The 19282-nt window shown below is 34.9% G+C and overlaps 1 protein-coding gene across 1 annotated transcript; it reads right to left on the reverse strand.

Annotated features, from left to right (window-relative positions):
* Nucleotides 1-503: 503 nt before the first annotated feature.
* On the reverse strand, nucleotides 504-17298 carry slc6a18 (solute carrier family 6 member 18). Its single transcript, XM_056480400.1, has 12 exons — nucleotides 17106-17298; nucleotides 13857-13997; nucleotides 10094-10231; nucleotides 9185-9366; nucleotides 8881-8991; nucleotides 7176-7288; nucleotides 5228-5356; nucleotides 4423-4579; nucleotides 2857-3061; nucleotides 2439-2598; nucleotides 1192-1354; nucleotides 504-992 (listed from the first exon to the last, which is right to left on the reverse strand). Exons 1-12 carry the CDS (start codon nucleotides 17248-17250, stop codon nucleotides 774-776), a joined length of 1863 nt encoding a protein of 620 aa, XP_056336375.1. The 5' UTR covers nucleotides 17251-17298; the 3' UTR covers nucleotides 504-773.
* Nucleotides 17299-19282: the final 1984 nt, after the last annotated feature.

Consider the following 19282-nt stretch of genomic DNA (forward strand, 5'->3'; position numbering starts at 1 on the left):
TATATATATATATATATATATATATATATATAAAAATTACTATATTTAAAAAATAAAATAATACATTAAATCATACAGTAAAGCATTAACTCGTACAATCATAATACATATATATACATACACACACACATACATATATATATATACTTTTAAAACATAGCTAAAAAGCTAATAAAATACATGAAATGCAAAAATAAAATGTTTTTACTAAAAATAAATAGTTAAAAATGTTCAATTATATCATACAACAATTTTAAAATACGTTAACACAATTAATACAGCTTTAAACAAAATTATGATTGTGGTTAGTCCCTTTAAGATATGATTATTTTTGATTATTTACAGAACAAAACCCTGCTGTCCAGTCATTTGCTTAGTTAAGCCTTTAAACTATTGACAATAATGTGTGTTACTTAAAGCTGAGTACTAGTATCTTGAAGAATATCTAGTCAAATATTGTGTATTATTACTAAAACTCATGTTTAAAATGCAAATTCTGTGGCAAAATATTTGAAAAACCCAAATTTTCCAATAAATTATATATGATTTATTCTCAGTATGATTTTACTCAAACATGAGTCCCGACAACAAGCACAAAATACATAAACATTTACATTTTCTACACAAACAAATACTTTTTGCCTCATTATATTTGTGTGCGTGTGTGTGTGTGTGTGTGTGTTCTGCTTGAAGCTTTGGCTGTGTGTGTGTCGTCAGTGTAGCTCTGGTTTGGGTAGCCGCTGTGTTTGTGTGTGTGTGTGTGTGGTTGTGTGTTAGATCTGCTTGAAGCTCTGTGTGTGTGTGTCGTCAGTGTAGCTCTGGTTGGTGTATGGGTTAGGGTAACCGCTGTGTGATTGTGTGTGTGTGCATCTTCTAATGAGTCTGTACAGAGCCACTATTGGGATGGAGATCACAGGAACGGAGCTGAGCAACACACAGATGGAGAAAACCCAGGTGGAGTACGGCTTCTCCTCCGTCTCCGGGAAGTTCACCTGCACACACACACATAATTTAATATCTAACCTGCTGTCATGGCTTTACAATCAATAAATGTGATTATAATGGAAGTCAATGGGGCAAAAACAGACACCAGCATAACCAAAGGGGAGTTACTCTGCCCAGAGTGTACAGAATTTTTGAAGTGTTTGTCTGACTATGCTGAGTGTGTATGTGTTTGCATGTGTGACTGACGTATTGTGGGTTCCAGGCGGGGTATGTGGGGTGTTTCTGGACCTGCACCACCACGTACGCTACCAGCACCACCAGCAGCATGACAGGACTGATGCCCATCCAGCAGCAGCGCCAGAACAGGTTCGGCCGCCGTCCCGTCATCATCTCGATGTCGTCGCTGAAACTGAAACACAGAGAAAACACTGTCAGCGAGAGCTAAGTTATGTGCGTCATAATTCAACAACACTTTCACAAGCTCACTTATTGGCTACATACTGGTTAATGGTCATGTGATGTATTGGCATAGGCAGATTAGAATAGTAAAATAAAAATAAATCAAAGCCATCTGCAGTCATAATAATGTGAGATTAAGCTCCTTCAGTTGCTGGAATTATTTTTGAAATAAAATGTTGATAAACTGACTCATTTTGAGAATAAATCGCTGAGATTTTGAGAAAAATCATTGAGTTTTGAGAAAAGTGTCTACATAAAGTGTTCAGAAATGTTCACTGATTTTAAGATTTTCTGAAATCTGAATTTTACATTTATTTTTTTATTTGAAATGATTATCATTTAAAATCGGCGTCACGGTGACGCAGTGTGTAGCACGATCGCCTCACAGAAAGAAGGTCGCTGGTTCAAGCCTCGGCTGTGTCAGTTGGTGTTTCTGTGTGGAGTTTGCATGTTCTCCCCGTGTTGGCGTGGGTTTCCTCCGGGTGCTCCGGTTTCCCCCACAGTCCAAACACATGCGCTATAGGGGAATTGGGTAGGCTAAATTGTGCGTAGTGTATGTGTGTGAATGAGTGTGTATGGGTGTTTCCCTAGTGATGGGTTGCGGCTGGAAGGGCATACGCTGTGTAAAACATATGCTGGATAAGTTAGCGGTTCATTCCGCTGTGGCGACCAAATTAATAAAGGGACTAAGCCGAAAAGAAAAGGAATGAATAATTAAAAATAATAGCTGTGTGTGTGTGTGCGTGTGTGTGTGTGTGTGTGTGTGTGTGTGTGTGTGTGTGTGTGTGTGCGTGTGTGTGTGTGTGTGTGTGTGTGTGTGTGTGTGTGCGTTTATAAAAATAGTTTTAAACACAGACGTTTTTGCAAAATGATTTGCAATAAGAATAAAAATGTAAAACTTAAAATAAAATGTAAAAATTCAATAATAATAATAATAATAATAACTGTATAAATTTGATCTGTTGCTGCATCTGTCGGCTGTTAAAGATTGACTAGTAGTGAGTTGATGAATGTGTTAAAGTGAATGTTCGTACCGCTTCATGCCGTAGAAGCAGACGACGGCGATGATCTCGAAGAAGGCGATGACGAGCAGCGGCACTGAACCCACGTAACTGTTGAAGATCTCCAGCCAATAATTCCCAGATCCCAGAGTGAAGATCAGAGCCACCAGGAAATTCACCACGCAGATCAGACCTGCCCCATTAGCATATCATCATAGCATTAGCATATCATCATCCCATTGACATCATCATACCATTAGCATATCATCATGTCAGTAAAATGACCGTGCATGTGTTTCTGTGTGTGCTTGATTGTGTGTGTGTGTGTGTGTGTGTGTCTGTGTATGCATACCGTTTGTACTGTATAAAAACAATGAAAGCCTATGTAATGTACCCACAATTCACAAAAACAAACGTGTGTGTGTGTGTGTGTGTGTGTGTGTGTGTGTACCAGTGAAGATCTCTTTGGGCATCCAGCGGGGCACCATGTGCAGGTCCAGCAGGGGTGTCAACACTCCCTCCAGATTGCCGAACATTGAGGAGAGTCCGAGGCTGAAGAGCATGACGAAGAAGAGCACAGCCCACACCTGAGAGCCCGGCATCTCGATCACCGCCTCCGTGAACACGATGAACGCCAGACCCGTTCCTGACGCACTCTGAACACACGTAATAATACACACTATGAACGCCAGGTCCGTTTCAGACCAAATGCAGTTGGTGTTTTTGTCAGTCATCATACACTACAGACAATTTAGCTTACCCAATTCACCTGTACCGCATGTCTTTGGACTGTGTGGCACCCTGAGGAAACCCACGCGATCACAGGGAGAACATGCAAACTCCACACAGAAACGCCAACTGACCCAGCCGAGGCTTAAACCAGCGATCTTCTTGCTGTGAGGCGACAGCACTACCTACTGCGCCACTGCGTCGCCCCAAAATCAGTTTACTTAAAGATTCAAATGTACTCACTATTTCAGTGCAAATCAGTGCGGTTTCGTGCTAGTTTTTATCCTGTCATTATTAGATTTTTGAATAGTACCATTTCTTAAACACTATTGAGAGCTAGTGTGAAATAATAAATCAATAAATAGTTAAACTAGCGTAAATTGTAAATAGTACAACTATTATAACAAATGGTGGAATAGGTATGTCAGTATTAAGTTATTCTCTTCAGAGATTTTTAAATTCGGATCTATCTTTATATAGCTATATTTGATATTTTTATGTAATTATAAAAGCTTGTTGATCATGTTAGGATATTATAGTGTTTGTATAGCGATGTTATTTCATGAATGTCTTGCAATGTAATTCCGTTCTGCATTACAATTTTATTGTGATGTTTTGAATAACAAACATAAAGGAAACTGAAACTATTTACTCACACTTCACTTGTTTCAATACTAAAGGAGTTATTAAATTGTCTTCTTTTTTTGTTCAATTTAAAAATAAAAGTATGTTTGAAACAAGTGAAGGGGGTGATGAAAATGGTAAGTCATTTTTGTGTGAACTCTCTCTTTAAAAATGCATGGAGATGATAAACTTTTACTCCATTATGCTCAAACTCTGTATTAAACTATAATCCCAACATTGCAAATCCTGCGATGTGACGATTGAGGATGGACACGACGGTATCGATGCTGAAACCATATATTGTGCAGCCCTAACTTGAATATAGGTTGGCTGTCTTTATTTCTTTTCTGTCCTTGCCCAAAACTTGCTCTTAAATTATTAGTGCTGTTTAAGCATTATCAAAATCAATTGTACACAGATATAAAAATAGATTGTTGTATTTATCATGTATATGTAGACATTACATGAATCAGTAGGTCATGAAAATTTACTTGAAAGTTCTGGAAAAGTCATGAAATTTCAGTAGTAAAAATGTGTATGAACCCTGTATATATAGCACTTCTCAACAGCCTGAACGGTTATCGTCACCGTATGTGGCTATGCTATCACTCAACTCTAGATGTCACTATATGGCATGAAGCTGCTGGTGTTTGTGATGGCTGACCTGGTCCAGGAAGTTCTTCAGGACGCAGTGTTTGAGGTTCAGACTGGAGACTCTGTCAGGATCGCTGGCGTTCAGGTCCCTCAGCCAGCTGTCGTAGTTCTCAAGCGTGATGTTTTTGTCCCCGATGTCGAAAGCATTCGTCAGGTCCAGAATATTACTGAAACGCAACAACAACAGCAGCTCAGAGCTCTGAAACACACCTCCGTATCACTCCGTGTAGATGGAAAGATGGACGGGTGGTTGCTAAGCAGTTGCTACATTGTTTTGAGTGGTTGCTAGGCTGTTGTTAAGGTGATCTGGGTAGTTGATAAGTAGTTGCTAAGGTTGTTGCTAGATTGATGGGTGGATATTTGGATGGATCTTCAGATGGATGGAGGGATGGTGGTTGCTAAACACCTCTGTTCTGAGTTGTTGCTAGGGTTGTTTGGGGTGGTTGCTAAGGAGTTTCTAAATTGTTCTGGCTGGTTTGAAGGTTGTTGGTGTTTCTGGGTTGTTGCTAGGTGGTATCTAAGAGTCTAGTTCTAAGTGGTTGCTGCATGGTTGCTAAACACTTGGTTGGGTGCTCTTGGTGGTTACTAGCTAGTTCTGTGTGGTCACTAAGTGGTTGCTAAGCTGTTGCCAGGTTGTTCTCGGTGGTTGTTAAAGGGTGTTATGGGTGGTTGCTAAGTGCTTGATAATCAGCTGCTAGGGTGTTCTGGGTGGTTGCTAGGCAGTTGTTAAATTGTTTAGGGTGGTTGCTAGGGTGCAAAAGCTCATGTCTCTGCTGTAAGTGTGTTGTTCTGCAGGATTGAGTGTGTTCTCTCACCTGTTGACGCAGGAGTTGAAGTTGCTGGTGGCTTTGAAGCCCAGGATGGCGAAGATGGGAATGGAAGCGTAGAGAGACGTCGCACTGTTAATGATTCCCACAAACAGAGCATCACGCTCACAGTCATTCCTGTGAGAAACACACACACACACACACACACACACACACACACGTCTGTTACACATGTAAGAATATGTTTCATAACCAAAGGTGTGCAGTAACAAATTACAAATACTCCAGCCACTGTAATCGAGTAGATTTCCTCAGGAATTGTAATTTACTGAGTAGTTTTATAAACGTGTGCTTTTACTTTCCCTTGAGCACATGTTTAGTGCAGTATCGGTACTTTTACTCCACTACTGTCCTTCAACCTGCAGTCACTACATTTGTTCTTGTCTATGGGGATTAGAATAATCAGTCCTGTGATTCCCATCCAATCAAATCGCCCACACTGTTGTAGGTAAATCACCTCATACTGAACTACCTCAAGACATGGGCGATTTATAAATGCAGCAAACTGTTTGGAAGCATTAAAAGTGTCCAAGAAGATGTTGAAAATCTCTACACACAATGACCCAGAGATGATCACTGATGAGAAGATGACGGATGTTTATTGTATGATGACCCAAATGGCCTTAAACACCCAGCAGGCACAAGATGTCAACATGACGTCAGATTGACGTTGTACCCCAACATCATGGGGACGTTGCATTTTATTTGGAATTGAAAATCAGTTTGACGTCAGAACCCAACGTCAGGCCTTCGTCAATGTCTAACGTCCAACGTCCAACCTAAAATCAACCAAATATCAACGTCTAATGATGCTACAGCTTGACGTTGTGTAGACATTACCACAATGACATCTATCAGATGTTGGATTTTGGTTGCCTTATGAATAAATGTTAGTGTTTGACGTCAATATGACGCTGGTTTAAGATGTTGGCAGGACTTTGGATTTGGGTCAGTTTCTAACACAACCTAAAATCAACCAAATATCAACGTCATTTGACGTCGTTATTGGACATCAAAATAACATTGTTCTTAGACGCTGGCTAGACATTGAAGTTTAGTCACCTGACATCACAACCTAAATCTAACCTAATATTAACGTCTTATGATGTTGTGTGCCTGCTGGGCAATAACTAATGCACTACAGAATGTTACGTTTACACACGTCCACAAATTACATGTAAATGCTTTTTACAGCGTAATACTCACTACTCTAGAGTACTGTTGAAAGCTCTACTGTTTACTCATACTTTGAGTCATGTTTACAGCAGATACTTTTACTCTACTCGCACTACATTTTTAGGCTAGTCATGGTACTTTTACTTGAGTATGATTTTTCAGTACTCTTTCCACCACTGCAGTATTATGTCTGTAATTATAATGCATTTTATACTAACAGTGTCTAGAGCTGTGCAATATGTTTCACAATATGCTCTATCGTTTATAGCATGGCTTCTCAAAATACAATGTTCATGCTAATACTCTTTCATCACTTATATGAGTGCAATATTAAACGCCTTTACGGAGATGCAGACAGTGACACGGATAACAGAAATTTTCAAGCTTGAATGTACAATGTAGACAATATACTTTATATTTAGTGGTATTTTTATTATTATGTTGAACCTGTACTCATTAGTTTTGAAAAGTGTTTATAATTAATCAAACATGTGCCCTGAAAGTCTTAATAAGATGAGAAATATGATCACATATGAATGAGTATATACTTAAACATGTAAGAAGTCAATAGTTCTGCATGTTATTATATGTAAACTATTAATTGATTACATTTACAGAAAAGCTACGATATCTTGATCTATATCATAATGCTGATATTCTCTAAGTGTCTGAATTTTCCTAAATATTAGCAGTAGTGTGTAGCGCACGTGAAGCAGGGTGATCTAGTGTTTAACATGAGAATAAGTGTGTGTTTTTGTACTTTTTGGGGTTGTAGCTGGAGAAAGCGATGAGTCCACCGAAGGCCAGAGACAGAGAGAAGAAGATCTGTGTTGCAGCGTCCAGCCAAACCTGAGGGTTTGTGAGGAGCGTCCACTGCACACACACACATACACACACACACACACACACACACTCAAACGGTCAGACTGAGCTCATGTGTGGTAAAGTCCCTTAAGGCATTTCATTTGCAGGCCATCCTGAAACACCTTTCAGGCAGATGCTATCTCTTTAAAGTGGGCATGAAATTAAAATGTCCTTTTCTTAATTTATATGTAGATAGTAGTGTTAATTTACACTTATAATCAAATACCACAACCTTCTCTCCACCCTCGAAACTACTTCTGGTCACATGGAATGCCTTTAGTCCGGAGCTATCAGTCCTTTAGGGTGGGACTATCAGCACTTAGCCACAGCCATATCACCCTGCAGCCCAAGAGCGGTTACTCACTGAAGCTGAGCAGGGCTGAGCCTGGTCAGTATCTGGATGGGAGACTACATGGGGATACTAGGTTGCTGTTGGAAGTGGTGTTAGAGTGGCCAGCAGGGGGCGCTCAACCTGTGGTCTGTGTGAGTCCTAACACCCCAATATAGTGAAGGGGACACTATACTGTCAGTGGGTGCACCTCTTTCGGATGAGACGTTAAACTGAGATCCTGACTCTCTGTGCTCATTAAAAATCCCATGGCACTTCTGGAAAAGAGTAGGGGTGTAACCCTGGTGTCCTGGCCAAATTACCTCCATCGTCCCTCCCAGTCATCCTCATACACTGAATTGGCTCTATCACTCTCTCTCCAGTCCACCTATAGCTGGTGTGTGGTGAGCGCACTGGTGCTGTTGTCCTGTGGCTGCCGTCGCATCATCCAAGTGGATGCTGCACACTGGTGGTGGTGTGGAGAGACCCCCCTCCCTCATGATTGTGAAGCACTTTGGGTGTATGGCCATACACAATACATGCGCTATATAAATACACATTACATTACATTACATAGTACTTTAGGGAGGGGTTATCAGTACTTTAGGGCGGGGTTATCAGTGCTTTAGGGTGGGGCTATAAATGCTGTAGGGTGGGGCTATCAGGGCGTGTCTTGTTCCTGCTCTGCCTTTATTCATTCATCAGTCTTATTTATTTTGTCACCAACGCACATCTTCCAAATATCGGATCATTTCATTCCTTCATTCATTTTCTTTTTGGCTTAGTCCCTTTATTATTGAGGAGTCGCCACAGCGGAATGAACTGCCAACTATTCCAGCATATGTTTTACGCTGCATATGCCCTTCCAGCTGCAACCCATCACTGGGAAACACCCATACACTCTCATTCACACACACCCTATGGACAATTTAGCTTACCCAATTCACCTATACTGCATATCTTTGGACTTGTTTGGGAAACCGGAGCATCTGGAGGAAACCCACGCCAACATGGGGAGAACATGCAAACTCCACACAGAAATGTCAACTGACCCAGCCGGGACTTGAACCAGCGACCTTCTTGCTGTGAGGTGACGGTGCTAACCACTGCGCCACTGCGTTCCAATCATTTCCTAAAGGACAAATTAAGAGCCATCGATGATTGGCTCCTTCACTTGTAGGCGGAGCTTCCTTTGTTAGATCCATATTGACAGTTACATTTGAAACTGTGTGTGTGTGTGTGTGTGTGTGTGTGTGTGTGTATGAGGGCTCACGTCTGGAGTGAACAGGTACTGCAGGCCGTCTGTGGCTCCGGGCAGCGTCAGCGCTCGCACCAGGAAGATGGTCAACACCAGGTACGGGAATGTGGACGTCACATACACAGCCTGCACAACGCAATACACACTATATCAGCACCATACTGCTCACACACTCACATCTATACTGACATAAAGGAGCAAATCTGCTTTGTTTATTTTGCATGCTGTAGAATGTATATATATACTGTATTTCTGTGAGTAATGTTGAGGTGTTGATATCATGGCTTTGAGTGTGTATATGATGATAATTAAGCGTGACCTTGCCGATGGTCTCGATGCCGCGTATGAAGCAGATGTAGACGATGCTCCAGGCCGTGGCGAGGCAGACCACCAGCGTCCACTGCAGAGAGCCGCTCTGCTCAATATCTGGGCTGATGTTCAGAGTCTGTCTGTACCAGTAATAGTTCACCGGCGTGCTGGACACACACTCCTCCACATAGCCTGAAACACACACACACACATATCAGCACTCTATATAAACATATAAACACTCTATATCAGCAAACAATGTTAAATCTTTTACCTAATTATGCATTTTTATATTTTATTTTTGCATATTTATTTTTATGTACTTGTATTTTTTATATTATTAAATTTCTTATATTTTATTTTTACTTAATTTTATGTATTATGTGTTTTTATACATTTAGTATTTTTATTTGAATCATATTATTTTGTATTAATTTTAATGTGCTAATATTTTTATTTATCTTAGCACGTTTATTTATTATTTATCTTTCAAAAATATTTATGTTTTAAGTTATTTTTTTTGTCTATGCATGCAAGTATTTTTATATTTACATTATTTTATATTTTACATTTAATAAATGTTTAATATGTAATTATTTAATTATTTAATTTAAATAAATATATTTGTTAAATTTATTCACATTTGCATGCATATTATTTCACTGTATATTTTATATTATATATTACTTTATTCATATTACTGTATATTTTTATATTATTTTATTTATTGTGCTTTGTTATTTCTGTATTGTGAATTAAACACAATTTATGAGTATGTGCAGGTCATTTGTGAGACCGACTGATGTGATTTCTCATGTTGGTTTGGTTATGAATGATGAGTGTTTATTTTTTCAGTGTGTTTGTTGATGACGTGCATATATTTTCTCATGTTTGTGTGTGTTTTGGACGTTTTTTGTACCCTCCAGGTTGTCATTGATGGGACACTGGCTCCAGGGAAGCGGATCCTCAAACGAATGGAAGAAATACCACAAAACCCAAGCCAGAATAGTGTTATAAAACAGCCCCACCAGGAAGGAGACGACCATTGACGCCACGCCTGCACACAGTACATCACATTTACACCATAATAACACTATAATGCCTTTATGAACTCATAAAATGCTTACAGTAACTCACCTTGGAGAATCACTGCGTTGCACAACATATTATAAAGTGCACAACTGACCCAAAGTCAATAAAACCACATTTATCTGATCCAAAAAAATGCTAAATAATATTATAACTTCAGATAGCTGTTTACAAGGGAAGCATGATTTAAAGTGGCATTTATTTCTGTGATGTAAAGCTGCATTTTCAGATTTACTGCAGTCTTCAGTGTTCATGATCCTTCTGAAATCTGTATAATAGGAGGATTTGATGATTAAGAACTATTTTAATGTGTTATTCGTTGACAATTGTGATATACTAACACTAAAAATACAATAAATGCAATACATTGATGAAAAGTGAAAGTCAAAGCTAAAAATGTCACCAAAAATAGAGCTGAATTTCTATTCATTTGGTTTTTCTATTCATCTATTCAAAATATATCAGTTTACTTTAATATATTTACATTTTAATTGTTTACTTTAATATATTTACATTTTATTGTTTACTTTAATATATTTACATTTTGATTGTTTACTTTAATATATTTACATTTTAATTGTTTACTTTAATATATTTACATTTTAATTGTTTACTTTAATATATTTACATTTTAATTGTTTACTTTAATATATTTACATTTTAATTGTTTACTTTAATATATTTACATTTTAATTGTTTACTTTAATATATTTACATTTTAATTGTTTACTTTAATATATTTACATTTTATTGTTTACTTTAATATATTTACATTTTGATTGTTTACTTTAATATATTTACATTTTATTGTTTACTTTAATATATTTACATTTAATTGTTTACTTTAATATATTTACATTTTAATTGTTTACTTTAATATATTTACATTTTAATTGTTTACTTTAATATATTTACATTTTATTGTTTACTTTAATATATTTACATTTTATTGTTTACTTTAATATATTTACATTTTGATTGTTTACTTTAATATATTTACATTTTATTGTTTACTTTAATATATTTACATTTTAATTGTTTACTTTAATATATTTACATTTTATTGTTTACTTTAATATATTTACATTTTAATTGTTTACTTTAATATATTTACATTTTAATTGTTTACTTTAATATATTTACATTTTAATTGTTTACTTTAATATATTTACATTTTAATTGTTTACTTTAATATATTTACATTTTATTGTTTACTTTAATATATTTACATTTTGATTGTTTACTTTAATATATTTACATTTTATTGTTTACTTTAATATATTTACATTTTAATTGTTTACTTTAATATATTTACATTTTAATTGTTTACTTTAATATATTTACATTTTAATTTTTTACTTTATATATTTACATTTTATTGTTTACTTTAATATATTTACATTTTATTGTTTACTTTAATATATTTACATTTTGATTGTTTACTTTAATATATTTACATTTTATTGTTTACTTTAATATATTTACATTTTAATTGTTTACTTTAATATATTTACATTTTAATTGTTTACTTTAATATATTTACATTTTAATTGTTTACTTTAATATATTTACATTTTAATTGTTTACTTTAATATATTTACATTTTAATTGTTTACTTTAATATATTTACATTTTAATTGTTTACTTTAATATATTTACATTTTAATTGTTTACTTTAATATATTTACATTTTATTGTTTACTTTAATATATTTACATTTTATTGTTTACTTTAATATATTTACATTTTGATTGTTTACTTTAATATATTTACATTTTATTGTTTACTTTAATATATTTACATTTTAATTGTTTACTTTAATATATTTACATTTTAATTGTTTACTTTAATATATTTACATTTTAATTGTTTACTTTAATATATTTACATTTTAATTGTTTACTTTAATATATTTACATTTTAATTGTTTACTTTAATATATTTACATTTTAATTGTTTACTTTAATATATTTACATTTTAATTGTTTACTTTAATATATTCACATTTTAATAATTTAATGCATTTTTAATGTGTAATATATTTTTTAAATCATAAATGTTTTATTTACAATTTTGTCAATTTTATTAACATTTTGTAAATGCATCAACACTGATAATAATCGTGTTTCTTGATCATCAGGGGTCTCATGTATCAACGCTGCGTACGCACAATAACTTTGCGTACGCCAGATTTCAGGCTCACGTTTGGATTTACTAACAATGAAATGACGGTGAGAATGTGCGTTGGTCCATGCCAACTTCATGTCTGGCGTACGTGCATTTCTTGTGTGTGTGTGTGTTTTATTTCCATTGGCGACTCCTAGAGGCAGTTATGTTAAATTGCACACTACACAGTATCTGAACCGTGCAATGGCAGCTGTATGAGACAGGATCATCCGCATGTCTAACAGGTATATAAGGTTTCCATACCATGCAGTTAACCAGCCAAACATTAAAGCGCAATTTGCAGCGATCGCCGGTTTTCCCAATGTAATCGGAGCGATCGACTGCACGCACACTGCTATACAGGCGCCATCTGAAGACGCATTTGCATACGTGAATCGGAAAGATTTCCATTCAATAAATGTGCAAATAATATGTGATGCTCAAGTCCGCTTAACATAATACACACACTTATTAATGATTCCTACTTCCTCGTGATGAAGAGTAGGCACAATCTGATATGTAGATGGGGGATTCAAACCGGGTTCATGATCGATCGTGTCAAAACATGTTGCCATGCGCTTTACTAGCTACGCCTCTCGCGCTGCTGTTTGCCGCTCTCTTTAGTTTTGTTGTCTCTGTCAATCAAACGGTGATGGGCGGGAATCACTCAACTAGCTCATTCCAACAAGGTGTGCTATTTGCACTTAGCCTAAATAGACGCTACAACATTTGACACCTTTACATCTGACCATTTCTTATTTAATTCACTCGCAGTTCAGACCCCACTGTGTTAACCGCGTCAGCTAAACCCTCACACTCTATTTTTTTTCTTTTGTTATTAATTCCGGAGGACAAACTTGCAAATACCACCGTTCATCTCCGGTCTACCACTAAAAGGAGCTCCTCCAGTTCACATTATGCTCAAAGTTTCTCTTTTTACTTGCTTTTGCCATTGCTTTTTCATTTGGTTTTGCCAAAGTAGAGTCATTACCATATTTATAAGGGGGAGGAGGCAGGGAGGGGTTTTGCGCTCGTGCACGTGCGCTCAGTTCCACGTTAATTCGGATGTACATAGAGAATATGCGTGGGATTCAGCGTACGCAGTGTTTCATACATCTGAATTTTTTTGTCCGTACGCAATGTTTTAATATCAATTCAACGCAAGTCTTCGTACATGAAGCCCCAGATCCTCATACACAGATCATGAACACTGAAGACAAAAAAAAATCAGCTTCACATCACATATAAATGACACTTTACTAGATATTCACATTAAGAGCAGCTATTTTAATCACATTATTTTACTAAAGCATACAAATATAACATAATAAACAAAAAAAACATCAGTTGTATGTGGTGATATAATGTAAATGCTGTAATGTCAATGTTTTGTGCATCTGATAGGAGTGGTGTGTTTTTTGGCTCACCGACGCCCCCTAGCAGTGGAGATATGGAGTGCCAGACGCCAATGCTGCCCTTCCTCAGACTCTGCCCGATGGCGAGCTCCAGATACAGCAGCGGTAAACCCTCGAACACCAGCGCGATCAGGTACGGGATCAGAAACGCTCCTGAAAAACAGCCGAACATCAACCTTCAAACGCTAGCTTTATGTACAATCAAAAAAACTGTTGTGATAGCGCCACCGGTGGCCATTCTGTGAACTGCAGAAGTGGCTTAATGCTCGTGTTTACGCTAAAGGCCCATTCACACTAAAAATAACTTCTAAAAACCTTTTATTTGGCAGAGATCATAAAATATGGCCACTCTGTGAACTGCAGCAGTGGCTTAATGCTTGTGTTGACACTGAAGGCTTCGCACTAGTTATATAAATAAAGATAAATGTGTTTGTGTCCACACTAAGGAATGATAAAGATGTTTATTTTTAGTTTAAGCATCTCTTTTGGCATTACCGCTTGTAACCAGCAGATGTCCTCAGTGTGGTACTAGCGCATCTGACCAGTGAATCCAGCTTGTGTAATTGAGCTAATCTCACTGGGAATTTAGCAATTGCATTTACTGCGGTAGTTAGTTCTTTTTCAATTACAAATACAAATAATAAATAAGTTGAAACTATGGGTAGTATATTTAATTAGGACCATACATTTTTTGTTAATGACATACACTCACTGGCCACTTTATTAGGTACACCTGTCCAACTGCTTGTTAACAAAATTTTCAAATTTATAATCAGCCAATCACATGACAGCAAGTCGATGCATTTAGGCATGTAGACATGGTCTGGACGATCTGCTTCAGGTCAAAGCGAGCATCAGAATGGGATGAAAGGGGATTTAAATGACTTTGAACGTGGCATGGTTGTTGCTGCCAGACGGGCTGCTCTGAGTATTTCAGAAACTGCTGATCTACTGGGATTTTCACGCACAACCATCTCTAGGGTTTACAGAGAATGGTCCGACAAAGAGGAAATATCCAGTGAGCGGCAGTTCTGTGGGCGCAAATGCCTTGTTGATGCCAGAGGTCAGAGGAGAATGGCCAGACTGGTTCCAGCTGATAGAAAGGCAACAGTAACTCAAATAAGCACTCGTTACAACCGAGGTCTGCAGAAGAGCATCTCTGAACACACAACACGTCCAACCTTGAGGCGGATGGCTACAGGAGGCTACAGCAGCAGAAGACCACACCGGGTGCCGCTCCTGTCAGCTAAGAACAGGAAACTGAGACTGGTTTCTTGAACATGACAATGAGTTCACTGTACTCAAATGGCTTCCACAGTCACCAGAACTCAATCCAATAGAGCACCTTTGGGATGTGGTGGAACGGGAGATTGGCATCATGGATGTGCAGCCGACAGATCTGCAGCAACTGTGTGATGCTATCATGTCAATATGGAGCAAAATCTCTGAGGAATATTTCCAGTAGCTTGTTGAATCTCTGACACCAAGGATTAAGGCAACAGACAAAAGGCAGTCCAACCCGGTACTTGTAAGGTGTACCTAATAAAGTGGCCAGGAGTGTAATAAAGATTGACTGAAAATGAATATAAAATTGTACAGAAAATAAATCTTATGTTGTTGCACAATTAAAATAAAATAAAATGAATAAAAGCTATAGGCATGCTACAAAATCTAACAAACAAAGAGCAAAAAATGACATGCAAATGAATAAAACTTTAACCAAAATAAAAACAATAAAATCCAAAACTTCTGCTGACTGTAAATTTATAACTGCAGTAGTTACTCTGTAATGCTACAATAACACTAATGGATGAATGAACATGAACACATTGTGAACAGTTGCATTTTAGTGACTAATATTTAAACAAATAATGTATTATATAAATGTATTTCTGCTTGCATTCATAAATTAGACCGTATAGTAAAGCATTTGTATAAAGAACCAGGTAAAACTTCACAGTAAATGATCATTTATAAAATAAAGCATTGCAAATCTGAAAATAACATTCAACAATTATATATTACATAAGACTTTACAATTGAATATAATTAGCATTAGTCAATAAAATTACAGCAGTTCATTGTTAATTTATTGAATTTTATTAACAAGTGCATTCTTTGGTGTGAATTTGACATTTTATAATTATTAAATTCAGATGTGATGTTTATGTTAACGAATATGAAGTGTTACTCAATTACTAAACATTTTTATTCAGTTCAATTGCTCAATGAATTTAACACTCGATTAAATTATTAGAGTTAATATATTTTAAAAAGTAATGAATAGCTGTATAATAATATAATATCTCCACTATTTACCAAAAAAGATATTTTCTGTCTTTATGCTTCAGAATTTTATGTCAATGTTTTTTGTCGACATTGATGAAATTTGCTTGAAATTTCTAAGTGCAAATAGTCAAAAATAGTTAAATAATTAAAAGAAAAGAAAAATGTATTAATATTTTTAGATTTATTAAATAAATTTTTTTATTAATTAAAAAGTATGTATTTAAAAATAAATGGTATATATATATATATATATATATATATATATATATATATATATATATATATATATATATATATATATATTACAATAATTCAAATAAAAGACAATTGTATAAATACTTTAATATTTGAATTTTTTTTACATTTTAATGCATGAAAAAAGTTCAATAAAAATAGTGAATAGCTTTATTTTGAAAGCTCTTAATTACATCTGTCATCTGAAAAACAAAACAACATACATCTATTGTAAAAGGTAAAAGTGCTAATAAATATAAAAAGAAAAAAAGAAAATTGCTGAAATATTTTAACATTTATAAAATGTCAAATGAATTAATTTCAGCATTTAATTGAATTAATTTCAATGTTTTTTATTTTTATTTAAAGTGCAAAAATTGTAAACAAAATTTAAATTAAATAAAAATAAAAATATTTTTGTTTCTAAAATGTGAAATTAATTTTTAATGTTTTGTATTTTTATTTGAAGTGCAAAAATTGTAAAATAAAATTAAAATAATTAAAATAAAAATATTTTTATGTTTCTGAAATGTAAAATAAATTTTTTTTAAATTATATTTATTTTTAAAGTGCAGATTGTAAAAAATAAATATTAAAATTAATAAAGTAAAATAAAAAACTAAAAATGTTTATATTTATAAAATGTACAATTCTGATTCATTTAAATATTTTTATGTATTTACAAAATATTGAATAACTTCTCTCCAAAAGCTCTAGATTAAATCCATCGCAAATCACCTCCTCCGTAAATCTGGCAGAGATACGGGAATCTCCAAATATTTCCGAGCCCGACAGCGAATCCCACGCAGGTCAGCAGATACTGGATCTTGTTGTCCCATTTGGGTCTTTCCTGAACGCTGGAGGTTTCACTCACTGCATCCATCTCTCTGTGTGTGTGTGAGAGAGACGAGTCGCTCACTCACACACTCCTAACTAAACTCAGGGGGTGTGATGGTGTGTATCATTTATGCATTTGTTTAAAATGCAGTTTAATATATAACTCCGACTCAAATCCAGGATTTACCTGTAAAAACACAAAGCACTGCGGATGCAAAGGTTACGCCAGTTAACATTTTATAGTCCTCATTATATTTTTATTTCATTCCCTATAAACAAAAGTCCTTTCTGGAGATCAGGAGGCAAAGAACATCTTCAGCAGCTCCGAGACATCATTATATTGATTAGTAAAGAAAGGCTTCAGAGACATCACTACGAAACATCAGCATACGAGACATCAGCGTATTAATCAGCTAAATATTATACATATTAACATTATTATACATATAACAAAATAAATAGTTATATTCATTGTTTTATAAATATAGCACCGTATAATTAGTTTTATGAGAAACCACAACAATGTGAAAGACTTCTGAAGCTTTTTGGTCCATGATAATCAGCTAAATATTGTAGAATAAAAATGCAATAAAATAAATATATACAATATAAAAAAATCTCAATTTAAGCAATTAACATTTTTTAAAATACAAATTAAATATATACATTTGTCTTTTGTTTTTTATGTTTATATATGTGTTTATGTATGTGTGCATATATATATATATATATATATATATATATATATATATAGATGTGTGTGTGTATATATATGTATATATATAGTAGAATATAATCTATTGTGAAAACATATTAAAAAATGTATAAAACCATATTTACGAATGCAAAATGTTCTTATAAACTAATCTAGTGTTAAATTCATTTAGCAATGTAATTAAAAAATGCTTAATAGTAATTAAGTAATTTGTTGATTGTCGAATATAATCTCTACTATCTGTCAAATAAAGGAGACCCAGCGCTCATTAGAGCCACAATCTTTATGACTTATGGCTTTACTTACACTTCTTACTGCATGCAGGCATGGTATGACATAACTGATCTACATGTTATATATATGTATAAGGGTTCATGTAGCAACAAATAGAGAAACAACTGGACCTGGCGATCAAATGGACTTTTTATATACATTTATATTCAATTATTCACCTTATTCTCAGCGTACGAGCGGTCGCAGCCATTTGAATCATTTTGGCTCGAAACTTCCGGTCTCATTCACGTCCATTCATTTTTAGAGGTTAAAAACAGCTCGTTATGCTGCTTTACGTTGCAAACTGATCTTTTCTTATTATATTATTCTACTTATTATGTATAATCATGCAAACACTTGTTTGTAGAGCGAGCAGTTTGACCGTTTTCTGCCATTTATTACTCCTAGTCATTTCTCCCATAGGCAGCTGTGTCGGAAGTCCTAAAACAATCGCAAAACCGAGCGCACTTCAGCATTGAAGAATAAGCTCAATAGACAGCAGTGCTTAACTTCAGAAGAGTCACACTCAGTATTTGGTGGAATATCCCTGATTTTCAACCACTACATATAAAAATGAATATAAATAAATATAAAATATGAAGAAAATATTTGATTTAGTGCCAAATAAATAAAATAACATCTTTAAAAACTATAGCGATGGCACAAAATCTAGCTATATTTGGATAAATATAAATCTATTTACTACATGGCTAAAACAATGGATCAGAATGTAATTATCAAGTTATAATTACAAATAACAGTCATTATTGTGTCATCATTTACTCCCTCGTGTTGTTTTAAGCTTTTGTAATTGTCTTTCTTCAGTGAAACAACTTTTATTCATTTTCTTTTCGGCTTAGTCCCTTTTATTAATCAGGGGTCGCCACAGTGAAACGAACCGCCAGCCTATCATCATATGTTTCACGCAGTGAATGCCCTTCCGGCCGCAACCCATCACTGGGAAACACATAACTTTTATTTTATTTATTTACTTTCCTTGCTTTTTGGCAAAACAATGAAGGTCACAGGTCTGGGATCATCGTTTAGACCAAAACGTTCTTAAAAATATGTTTCTACTTTCCTCTTGTGT

Source organism: Danio aesculapii, chromosome 19 (genome assembly GCF_903798145.1).
Source record: "Danio aesculapii chromosome 19, fDanAes4.1, whole genome shotgun sequence".
Classification (NCBI taxonomy): Eukaryota; Metazoa; Chordata; class Actinopteri; order Cypriniformes; family Danionidae; genus Danio; species Danio aesculapii.